At 43.0% G+C, this 12537-nt stretch overlaps 1 protein-coding gene across 1 annotated transcript in view; it reads right to left on the bottom strand.

The window, feature by feature from the left end:
• Nucleotides 1-266: 266 nt before the first annotated feature.
• Nucleotides 267-12537, bottom strand: part of LOC115117191 (zinc finger SWIM domain-containing protein 6) — a 93691-nt gene continuing 81420 nt past the window's right edge. The window contains exons 11-14 of the mRNA XM_065007522.1: nucleotides 11617-11774; nucleotides 11320-11483; nucleotides 7390-7471; nucleotides 267-5109 (exon numbers count right to left, since the gene is read on the bottom strand). Coding sequence (XP_064863594.1) covers nucleotides 4247-5109; nucleotides 7390-7471; nucleotides 11320-11483; nucleotides 11617-11774 — 1267 coding nt within the window. The 3' untranslated portion in view covers nucleotides 267-4246. The remainder of the gene's footprint in view (nucleotides 5110-7389; nucleotides 7472-11319; nucleotides 11484-11616; nucleotides 11775-12537) is intronic.

Raw genomic sequence — 12537 nt, forward strand, 5'->3', positions numbered from 1 at the left:
GGAGTGATAAAGAACACTCCTCAAATACAGCAAACACCAACACTGTTGAGGAAACAAATGAGCAGGAAAAAACCTTGACATCCTTTCTACTACTACTCTCAGTGGATTCAGAATTTCCCAGGAGAGGTCCAGCGTTTCACTCACTTACATTCTGGGATAAAAGAAAGGAAAACAGTGTTTCTCCTTTTTCCACTGGTGACGCAGTGTGTAAAATAGCAGAACTAGGAACCTTCAAAAATAAATGCAAATAAACACTACACAAGATCTCCTCTCAAAAAACGAATTTTAATTAAAACAAAAAAGTTCAATCATTAACAAGTTTAAAAAACAGTGATTTAGTTACATAAATAAATTGATATTGGTGTATCAAATCTGAATTTTAACACATGAGCAATGTTGACACGGTTGAAGAAGTACAATCGTTTACCTATCATAATAAATAAAATGGAACATGAATGATATTTGTCTTTGGACAAAGGACCTATGGACAAACCTCTAGGGGAGGAGGGGACAAGAGACACTAGACAATGTTTCTGACTCCAAAAACAAACAGAGGGCTTTTTAAAGCACAGAACACAGAACCATTCAGCTAAAAATGAAAGACACTAAAAGTTGTAACCAAAGTTGGTTGGCTTTTTCATTTCAATGAACAAAGTTTGGTAGTCAGAACTCCCGTTTGGTTGTTTTAAAGCGTTAAGACAAGGCAAGAAAGAAGGCTGTTCTCATTGAATAATTCTAGAGAGAGAACTCAAAAGTTAAAAAAGGAGAAACATATAAAAAAGCGTAACAAAACAAAACAGTCAAGACCAACATAGCAACTTTCTGTCCTGCACAAAGTCAAGGAGTCGACAGAAGAGGCGTGTTGTGGGTTCGTTGTAGAGGCGTGTTGTGGGTTCGTTGTAGAGGCAAGTACATGTTTTAATTGGTTGTTCTGCATATAATGTAGATTATTTTTTGTGACTTGAACACTGTGGAAGGAGACATGATGCGTGAACAAACCAAATTTCACCACAGCGTATTACTATGCTAATTATTAGTAAAGAGTCAGGGATTTTTTCACGGCTTCGTAGGCACTGGGCCGGAGTTCTCCATTTGTAATGCTACGGCATTACTGATCGGGCTCCTGGGCAGTTTCTCTCTCTTTCTCTCCTCTTATACCACGGTGCCCAATACAACTGTGTTCAACTGGAGGATTAATATATTTTGCTGGTCCATACTAAATACAACATCCATGTCCTTTTTTGCAAACAGCCGGTTCCTGTCAAGCAGTCCAGTGGATGTCAGTCTGTCTGTCTCTCTGGGGTCGCCCAGCTAACAGTCCTACTGAGAAAGACCCCTAACCTTTGACCTTTGTCCTGGCCCCTGATGACGCAACGCGACACGTTTTAAAAGTCCTTCTGATATGTTTTGGTTATAAAAACCATGGTACTGCAGCTTCAAGTATTTTGCATTACATAGAATATGATTTAATAAATTAGTTAACGTATACATTTGTTTTCAATATTCAGACATATACTATTATATATACAGTACAATAAAATGCTCTCATTCTCTCTTTTTTATTTTCCTTTGCTTTTTTTGTTGAGAAATCCCTGAGAATGTATGTTGACAGTTGCTAAGTTTCCACAAGCGCAAGCACTATGACAGTATAATTGTGTTTTTCTGCAAGTGTGTGTTTACAGGTTGTTTCTGCAACTGCATGAGTTTCTGAGTGTGTCCGTTACTATGTGTTTCTATGCGCGTGTGTGTGTGTGTGTGTGTGTGTGTTTCTGCACGTGTCTAAAGCACCAGGGTAAACAACACTGCAAAGCCACAGCAGACAGTCAGCCTGGAGTTGATGATCCCTGTTACTAATGCCACAGCAGACAGTCAGCCTGGAGTTGATGATCTCTGTTACTAAAGCCACAGCAGACAGTCAGCCTGGAGTTGATGATCCCTGTTACTAATGCCACAGCAGACAGTCAGCCTGGAGTTGATGATCTCTGTTACTAAAGCCACAGCAGACAGTCAGCCTGGAGTTGATGATCTCTGTTACTAAAGCCACAGCAGACAGTCAGCCTGGAGTTGATGATCTCTGTTACTAATGCCACAGCAGACAGTCAGCCTGGAGTTGATGATCTCTGTTACTAAAGTCACAGCAGACAGTCAGCCTGGAGTTGATGATCCCTGTTACTAAAGCCACAGCCAGCCTGGAGTTGATGATCCCTGTTACTAAAGCCACAGCAGACAGTCAGCCTGGAGTTGATGATCTCTGTTACTAAAGCCACAGCCAGCCTGGAGTTGATGATCCCTGTTACTAAAGCCACAGCAGACAGTCAGCCTGGAGTTGATGATCTCTGTTACTAAAGCCACAGCCAGCCTGGAGTTGATGATCCCTGTTACTAAAGCCACAGCAGACAGTCAGCCTGGAGTTGATGATCCCTGTTACTAAAGCCACAGCAGACAGTCAGCCTGGAGTTGGTGATCCCTGTTACTAAAGCCACAGCAGACAGTCAGCCTGGAGTTGGTGATCCCTGTTACTAAAGCCACAGCAGACAGTCAGCCTGGAGTTGGTGATCCCTGTTACTAAAGCCACAGCAGACAGTCAGCCTGGAGTTGATGATCCCTGTTACTAATGCCACAGCAGACAGTCAGCCTGGAGTTGATGATCTCTGTTACTAAAGCCACAGCAGACAGTCAGCCTGGAGTTGATGATCTCTGTTACTAAAGCCACAGCCAGCCTGGAGTTGATGATCCCTGTTACTAAAGCCACAGCAGACAGTCAGCCTGGAGTTGGTGATCCCTGTTACTAAAGCCACAGCAGACAGTCAGCCTGGAGTTGATGATCTCTGTTACTAAAGCCACAGCAGACAGTCAGCCTGGAGTTGATGATCCCTGTTACTAAAGCCACAGCAGACAGTCAGCCTGGAGTTGATGATCCCTGTTACTAAAGCCACAGCAGACAGTCAGCCTGGAGTTGATGATCTCTGTTACTAAAGCCACAGTCAGCCTGGAGTTGGTGATCTCTGTTACTAAAGCCACAGCCAGCCTGGAGTTGATGATCCCTGTTACTAAAGCCACAGTCAGCCTGGAGTTGGTGATCTCTGTTACTAAAGCCACAGCCAGCCTGGAGTTGATGATCCCTGTTACTAAAGCCACAGTCAGCCTGGAGTTGGTGATCCCTGTTACTAAAGCCACAGTCAGCCTGGAGTTGGTGATCCCTGTTACTAAAGCCACAGCCAGCCTGGAGTTGGTGATCCCTGTTACTAAAGCCACAGTCAGCCTGGAGTTGGTGATCCCTGTTACTAAAGCCACAGCCAGCCTGGAGTTGGTGATCCCTGTTACTAAAGCCACAGTCAGCCTGGAGTTGATGATCCCTGTTACTAAAGCCACAGCAGACAGTCAGCCTGGAGTTGGTGATCCCTGTTACTAAAGCCACAGCCAGCCTGGAGTTGGTGATCCCTGTTACTAAAGCCACAGTCAGCCTGGAGTTGGTGATCCCTGTTACTAAAGCCACAGTCAGCCTGGAGTTGGTGATCCCTGTTACTAAAGCCACAGCCAGCCTGATGTTGGTGATCCCTGTTACTAAAGCCACAGCCAGCCTGATGTTGGTGATCCCTGTTACTAAAGCCACAGCCAGCCTGATGTTGGTGATCTCTCTTACTAAAGAGAAATAAAACAATAAATTGTGGACTGAACTGGATAGTGAACTGTTTGTGTTGTTATTTAACTGTTAACACACACTGACTACACTGAGTGGGTGAGGAAGGGCTAAGGATAAGGGGGGAAATAAAGCTGGGTCCGTACGAGGTACTGGTCACGTCTGATGGAGTTGCTCTGTTTGGTTTTAAGCCTTGTTTGTCTCATTGTCTATGAGCTGTGAGCATTTAACAGAGGGGGACAGGAGTGCTATGTGGACATCTCGCCACTGGACAACATATACTCAGTGGAAAAAGATTTGATTTGTCTCTTTAGTTCTCTCTCTCTCTCTCTCTTACACTCTTTCACACTGTCTTTATACATAAAGGGACACACACACACACACACACACTTCCACAACATGACAATTTTCTTTTTTGTTTGCTTGTGAACTAAATAGGGTCTATACACATTAATACCGATGTGGCCTTTTGTTGTTTTCAGGTTTTTCTTTCACTTTTTCAGTTAAAAGGGAAACAAACGCAGAATCAAGTAAAAGGGGGCGTGATCGCTCTCAATCTCCATACATCCATCGACCAATCACAATAGTTTTTAAGTTTAGTCTTCGTCAACCGAACCTCTCCCGTACGAGCATCATGAGTTTCTTCTTGCCCTTGTAGATCTGTTTAAGGTTGTCTATGAACTGGGTAAACTGGATGTGTCCGTCCTGGGCCATGAGGAACGTCTCTCTGGCCTTACTGAGGAACTCTATAAACTCGCTGTAGTGGCGCGGGCTGATGTGCGTGAGGCGAGAGTGCGTGGTGTTGATGTAGGCTCCGATGGTGGCGTCCAGCAGTTGCCTGAGTGGAGCCTTGTCCAGCGACATCAGCTTCCCAGAGTTCCTGCGGCTGTGCAGCGCCACCATGCCCGGCGTGGTCAATGTGCACCGTCTCAAAATGTCTGACAGCACAGTGGCGCACTTCACACTTTTCACCACCAGGGGAATGACGGCAGCCAGCTCATTCTTTCCCAGAGAGTGACTCAGAGCACAGGCCCACAGCACGTCATTGATAGCCGGGTGGGTGTCCTGGTTGTAGCTGAGGTTAAGGTGGGCCATGGCTAGCGTGGCCAGCTTGTAAGCCCTCATGGGATATCCTCTGTGCTCCATGTACCTGGCTATTGTAAAGAGCTGTGTGTAGCTCATCCCCGTGACGGCCGCGTCCAGGACGATCTGGTAGGCCGTCTCGAAGGCGATGTGGTCCTTCTCACAGAGGGTGAGGGCGGAGAGGGAACAGTTCTGGGGGTCCTTCATGGCACACTGCAGGGCCAGTGTTCGGGCGGAGGAGGCCAGGTTCTCCTGCTGGTGACAGTCCAGGTGCAGCCGGACGATGGTGGTGTTGGACATGACGGTGGTGGCCACGATGCTGGTGGCCTCGGTCGGGGTGAACAGGGTGAACCAACTCTGCATGATGCTGTCCAACGCATACACACCTGCAGCAGTGGAGAGCAGAGGAGACCTGGTTAGGTCATGGAAATATGTTCTACACACACCACAGCTTTTAATTTTTTTAATACCTTTATTTCAACAAGGAACACAGACTGAGACCAAGGTTTATTTTACAGCTGGGCCCTGCGTATACATGTTTACACATACAGTTTAGGTACAATGATTAAGAAACTACACAAGACAAACAAAACGATCACAGATAACACAAAGAAATACAGCAACAGATGACATTTACACACAGGTTATTCCCCTAACAGCACAAGACCTTTCATTACCGAAACAGTAACAAGCAATACACAAATAAAAATCCTACAATAAATATATAAAATGGGCGACAGGGGGACAAGAGTCTCAAGTTTAAGTTTAGTCTGCAGGCTATTCCATAGGCAAGGAGCGTAACAGGAAAAGGCAGCCATACCCAACTCTGTGGAAATCACATGGGCCTCAAGTGTAATCCATGCTTGAGACCTGGTTTTACGAATTATAATTATAATATTAGTGATGATAAATAAGAAGGTAGTTTATTCAGAAGTGCTTTATAGACAAACACGAAAGCATGTTGTTCTCGTCTCACGGACAGCTTAGTCCAACCCACATTTTGATATAAAACACAATAGTGAGTTCTGTAGCTAGCACCCATAATAAACCTAAGTGCGCAATGATAAGTAGCATCCAGCGATTTAAGTGCTGATGCCGTAGCATGCATGTAAATAATATCCCCATAATCTATAACAGACATAAAAGTAGCTTGCACAATTTGTTTTCTATTTGTAGAGGACAAACATGTCCTGTTTCTATAGAGGAAGCCTAGCTTGATTTTTAGCCGTTTGCAAAGTTAGTCAATATGCATTTTAAAAGACAGTTTATCATCCAACCATATCCCTAAGTATTTATATGCAGAAACCTGATTAAAAATCATAAAATGTGTTTTTTTTTGCAGTTAAAACAAGTTTTAGCTGTATAAAAGACCCTTGTAATATCTTAAAATCTGTCTCCAATAATGACAACGCTTGGTCAGCCGTTGAAGCGATAGAGAACATGCAGTGTCATCAGCATATAAATTAATTTGACACTTTCTTATCTCATCACCAATACTGTTTATGTAGAGAGTGAACAGTAATGGACCAAGTATAGAACCTTGTGGGACCCCTTTAACCAACTCCAATGGCTCCGACTGAATGCCGTCGACTCTAACAGCCAGACTTCTATCCTTTAGATAGTCATGAAACCAACGACAGGCATCCAATCCCAGTCCTATTGACGACAGCTTACCCAAAAGTATCGCATGGTCTACAGTGTCAAAAGCTTTAGATAAATCTATGAACAAGGCAGCACAGTACTTTCAATTATCTAGGGCATTAGTAATATCATTTACAACATGTACAGTGGCCGTAATAGTACTGTGTTTAGGTCTGAAGCCAGATTGATTACTAGAAAGAGTATTGTTCACAGTTAAAAAGATTGTAGTTGCCTTTTCACTAATGACTCTAGAATTTTAGTCAAACAGGAGAGCTTAGAGATGGGCCGATAATTATCCAATTCACTACCATCGCCTCCCTTGAGGGTGGTAAAACAAAAGCTGATTTCCAAGATTTAGGAATCTTTCCTATGACAAATGTTTGATTAAAGATATGCGTCACTACACCAGCAATAATAGGTTCCGCACACTTGAGTAAATATGGATCCAGATTGTCAGCGCCTAATGATTTCATAGAATCTATAGCAGATAGTTCAGATAAGTCCCTCGGCCTTCAGCTGATGTGGAAAACAGTAAGCCGGTTTTTAATTTTCAAAAAGTCACAGATGATGAGGTCTTATCTCAACTATCTGCTATAGACCGGTCAGGATCATGTTGGCCATGTTTTCTTTCAAAAAGAAAAGCATCAGAAATAAAATGCTTATTAAAAACATCACAAATTTCAGTTTGGTCACTGATGATCACAGATTCCGATGTAATTTGCTTCAGCAGGGAAGTCAAGGACTTTCCTGGTTTAAGTGAGTTAACAGTTTTCCAGAATTTAGCGGGATCACCAGTAGACTCTGTCATAGCATCAAGAAAATACCTAGATTTTGCCTTCTTTATACCTCCGGGCCATTTACTTCTCAATTGTCTAAAAAGCAGCCAATCAGCTGTTTCACCAGTTTTCCACAGTTGACACCACAGCTGACATCATGCACATTGGAATTGGGAACCCATTCAACAACAGGATACTTTTGTTCTGCAGCCACACACACTGGAAAACAGCATTAGAATAGTAACTCACCAACTTCTGTGGCACAGGTGACCAGCCACCGTACCATCTCTCTCCTCCTCCAGTTTAATGTGGACAGAGTCATTCTCATCACCTTCAGGGGAGAAAGGAACAGGTACAGGTTAGGGAGGTGTGTTTGTTTGCTTGCGTATATATATATATATATATATATATATATAACATAAACCCACCCCAAAAAGTATAAATGCTTTCAGAGATCATTCGTAAAAATCCAAATAACTTCACAGATCTTCATTGTAAAGGGTTTAAACACTGTTTCCCATGCATAAACAATTAATGAACATGCACCTGTGGAACGGTCGTCAAAACACTAACAACTTACAGATGGTAGGCAATTAAGGTCACAGTTATGAAAACTTACGACACTAAAGGGGCCTTTCTACTGACTCTGAAAAGCACCAAAAGAAAGATGCCCAGGGTCCCTGCTCATCTGCGTGAATGTGCCTTAGGCATGCTGCAAGGAGGCATAAGGACTGCAGATATGGCCAGGGCAATAAATTGCAATGTCCATACTGTGAGACGCCTAAGACAGCGCTACAGGGAGATAGGACGGACCGCTGATCGTCCTCGCAGTGGCAGACCACGTGCAACAACACCTGCGCAGGATCGGTACATCCGAACATCACACCTGCGGGACAGGTACAGGATGGCAACAACTGCCCGAGTTACACCAGGAACGCACACCAGGAACGCACAATCCCTCCATCAGTGCTCAGACTGTCCGCAATAGGCTGAGAGAGGCTGGACTGAGGGTTTGTAGGCTGTTGTAAAGGCAGGTCCTCACCAGACGTCACCAGACAACCACTTCACAAATTTCTTGTTAAAAAACTATAGTTTTGGCAAGACGGTTAGGACATATACTTTGTCCATGACACAAGTCATTTTTCCAACAATTGTTTACAGACAGATTATTTCACTGCATCACAATTCCAGTGGGTCAGAAGTTTACATACACTAAGTTGACTGTGCATTTAAACAGCTTGGAAAATTCCAGAAAATGATGTCATGGCTTTAGAAGCTTCTGATAAGCTAATTGACATAATTTGAGTCAATTGGAGGTGTACCTGTGGATGTATTTTAAGGCCTACCTTCAAACTCAGTGCATCTTTGCTTGACATCATAGGAAAATCAAAAGAAATCAGCCAAGACCTCCACAAATTGTAGACCTCCACAAGTCTGGTTCATCCTTGGGAGCAATTTCCAAACGCCTGAAGGTACCACGTTCATCTGTACAAACAATAGTACGCAAGTATAAACACCATGGGACCATGCAGACGTCATACCGCTCTGGAAGGAGATGCGTTGTGTCTCTTAGAGATGAACGTACTTCGGTGCAAAAAGTGCAAATCAATCTCAGAACAACAGCAAAGGACCTTGTGAAGATGCTGTAGGAAACAGGCACAAAGTATCTATATCCACAGTAAAAATGAATCCAAAATCGACATAACCTGAAAGGCCCCTCAGCAAGGAAGAAGCCACTGCTCAAAAACCTCCATAAAAAAGCTAGACTACGTTTTGCAACTGCGCATCGAGACAAAGATCATACTTTTTGGAGAAATGTCCTCTGGTTTGATGAAACAAAAACAGAACTGTTCGGCCATAATGACCATCGTTATGTTTGGAGGAAAAAGGGGGAGGCTTGCAAGCCGAAGAACACCATCCCAACCATGAAGCACAGGAGTGGCAGCATCAGGTTGTGGAGGTGCTTTGCTGCAGGAGGGACTGGTGCACTTGAGGAAGGAAAATTATGTGGATATATTAAGCAACATCTCAAGACATCAGTCAGGAAGTCAAAGCTTGGTCGCAAATGGGTCTTCGAAATGGACAATGACTCCAAGCGTACTTCCAAAGTTGTGGCAAAATGGCTTAAGGACAACAAATTCAAGGTATTGGAGTGGCCATCACAAAGCCCTGACCTGAATCCTATAGAAAATCTGTGGGCAAAACTGAAAAAGCGTGTGCGAGCAAGGAGGTCTACAAACCGGACTCTGTTACACTAGCTTATTACACCAACTTATTGTGGGAAGCTTGTGGAAGGCTACCCAAAACATTTGACCCAAGTTAAACAATTTAAAAGGCAATGCTACCAAATACTAATTGAGCGCATGTAAACTTCTGACCCACTGGGAATGTAATGAAAGAAATAAAAGCTGAAATAAATCACTCTCTACTATTATTCTGACATTTCACATTCTTAAAATAAAGTGGTGATCCTAACTGACCTAAAACAGGGAATTTGTACTAGGATTAAATGTCAGGAATTGTGAAAAACTGAGTTTAAATGTATTTGGCTACGGTGTATGCAGACTTCGACTGACTGACCGACCAACCATCTGTCCGTCTGTGTACACTACCGGTCAAAAGTTTTAGAACACCTACATTTGTTAATGAAAATTGACACAGTGTAATGTCTTAACGTACTCAAATTAAAGCATAGAACAAGTAAACAAAAAAATGATGTCATCGTTTTGTTTAACAGAATGCAATCTACACTTTTGACTCAAAGTAGCCACCTTTTGCAGACATACAGCCGAACACATTCTTTCTACAATGGAAATCAAATATTGTTTGTAAATTCCTTCCCAACACTGTTTCCGAAGTTCCCACAAATGTGTTGTACTTGTAGGTTGCTTTACTTTCATCCTTCTGCACAGTTCATCCCAAACCAGCTGGATGGGGTCTAAGTCTGGAGACTGTGCTGGCCATTCCATGATTTGAAGACTACCGTCTTGTTCTTTTCTTCTAAGGTAGTTGTGACATAGCCTGGAGGTATGTTCTGTGTCATTATCTTGCTGTGGGATGAATCCCTGACCAACTAGACGTACACCAGAGGGTATTGCATGGCACTGCAAAATGCTGTGGTAGCCGTATTGGTTCAGGGTGCCACTCACTCTGTGCAATTCGCCGACTCTGGATCCAGCAAAAGAGCCCCAAGACCATCACGCTTCCTCCTCCATGTTTGACAGTTGGTGTCACACACTGAGGAATCATCCTTTCGCCTACTCAATGGCATACAAAAACCCTGCGTGATGAACCGAAGATTTCACATTTTGATTCATCAGTCCATAAGACCTTCTTCCAGTCTTCAGTACTCCACTGGCAGTACTTCATGGCCCAGTCAAGACTCTTTTTCATATTTAGCAATGGCTTTCTTACTGCCACTCGACCTGTCAAACATTCAGCTTGAAGTCCTCTCTTCACAGTTGAAACTGAGACTTGATTACCTCGACCAGTGTTAAGCTGTGCTTGAAGATGTTGTCCTGCGAATCGTCATTCACCCAAGCTGTTCACTCTAAGAAACATGTCTTCTGATTCTGTTGTGGCTTTGGATCTGCCAGACCTCTTCTTTTCAGAGTTTCAAGTGCCTTTTGATGGTGTAGTAAACTGTACTCACTGACACCTTGGCTTTCTTTGCAATTTCTCGAAAGGAAAGACCTACACTTTTAAGGATTATAATGGTCTGTCTTCATTTGTTAATGGCCTTTTTCTCGCCATTATGATAGCAATATACTACTTCCTGTAGTACAATACTTTCAAAATAATGCTTAAGAGGGTGTAGTAACAGTCTGTTCCAACACCGCTTTAATACAGACAGAGGGCTTGTAAGTAATCAACAAAAGTTGGGACACATGTAGGAATTGTTAGCATCAACTTTCAAGGCTTAATTTACTTCCATCGCTGCAGAACAGCTGTAAGTTGTTAACCCATTACTTGTTCCCTGAAAAAGGCCTTTTTAAATAACTGTGAAATGTACATTATTTATCAGTTTTTGGTAACCTAAACTTTTTTTAAACCTCTGGCAGTTTACCAGTTAACTTTGTACCATTTCAGGTTATTCACTGGACTTGAACTGCTTAAATATCTATAAGAACTGGGAAAATGGGGGTGGCTAAAATGTTTGACCGGTAGTGTATATGTTACCTGAAGGCCCAGCTCCAGTGAGACTTTAAGCAGTGTGAGGTCTGGCAGGCTGTCCATCAGAGTAGCGATCTTGAAGGCATCCTGAGCCAGTTTGAAGATGTGAGACGAGGAGTGGATGTTCTTCTGGATGGACTCTAACACCGTTTCTAACTTACGCCCATCGCCTGAGAGACAAAAACCCAATATAAAACCACCTATTTGCAGAAAAGACAGTAAACATTATCTGAGCATGTGTGTATTTTTGTGTTTGTACAGTGTGTGTGTTTGTACATACAGTACGTTTGTTTGTGTACATACCTTTGGCTGCGGTAAGCATGGTGGAGGCCAGTTCACATTGTTGTGACTCTATGTGAGATAGAGTGAACCAGCGAGGGTAGCGGTTAGGGACCATAGATACTATATGGTGAGGTCTGGATAGATCACCTGATGGAGCTGTGGTTTCCAGGACCGGTAACCTAAAGACACACATTTAATACACTGATGTTTAATATAACTGTTTTGCTTCTAATAAGGAAGCATGGGCCTTTAAGGGGTCTTCTAAGGCTTATGGGAAATCCCGGTCTCTCCGCAAGATTCAGTGCTTCTGTTAAAGCAGAGGTCAGAAATAGGAAGTCTTCATACCACTTGCTATATCTGATGCTGATTCTAGACTGTATTGTTGAAAATAAAGATTTAAATATAATACAATTCAGAGGAGTTTAACATGGGCAAAATTAAATAAAGTTGTAAATGTAGAAAGACACCCAAATGAAACCCCCATCATAAAATAGTGTACAAAACATTATGGACACCTGCCCTTTCCATGACAGACTGACCAGGTGAATCCAGGTGAAAGGTGGATTACTGATGCCACCTGTTAAATCCACAGTGAAGAGGAAAGGGAGGAGACAGGTTAAACAAGGATTTGTATGCTTTGAGACATGGATTGTGTATGTGCCATTCAAATGGTAAATAGGCTAGACAAAAAGATTTATGGGCTAGACAAAAGATTTAAGTGCCTTTGAACAAGGTATGGTAGAACGTGCCAGGCACACCAGTTTGTGTCAAGAACTGCAACGCTGCTGGGTTTTACACACTCAACAGTTTCCCGTGTGCATCAAGAATGGTCCACAACCTAAAGTACATCCAGCCAGCTTGACACAACTGTAGGAAGCACTTGAGTAAATATGGGCCAGAATCCCTGTGGAACGCTTCGACACCTTGTAGAGTCCATGCCCC

Source organism: Oncorhynchus nerka, linkage group LG22 (assembly GCF_034236695.1).
Source record: "Oncorhynchus nerka isolate Pitt River linkage group LG22, Oner_Uvic_2.0, whole genome shotgun sequence".
NCBI classification, from domain to species: Eukaryota; Metazoa; Chordata; class Actinopteri; order Salmoniformes; family Salmonidae; genus Oncorhynchus; species Oncorhynchus nerka.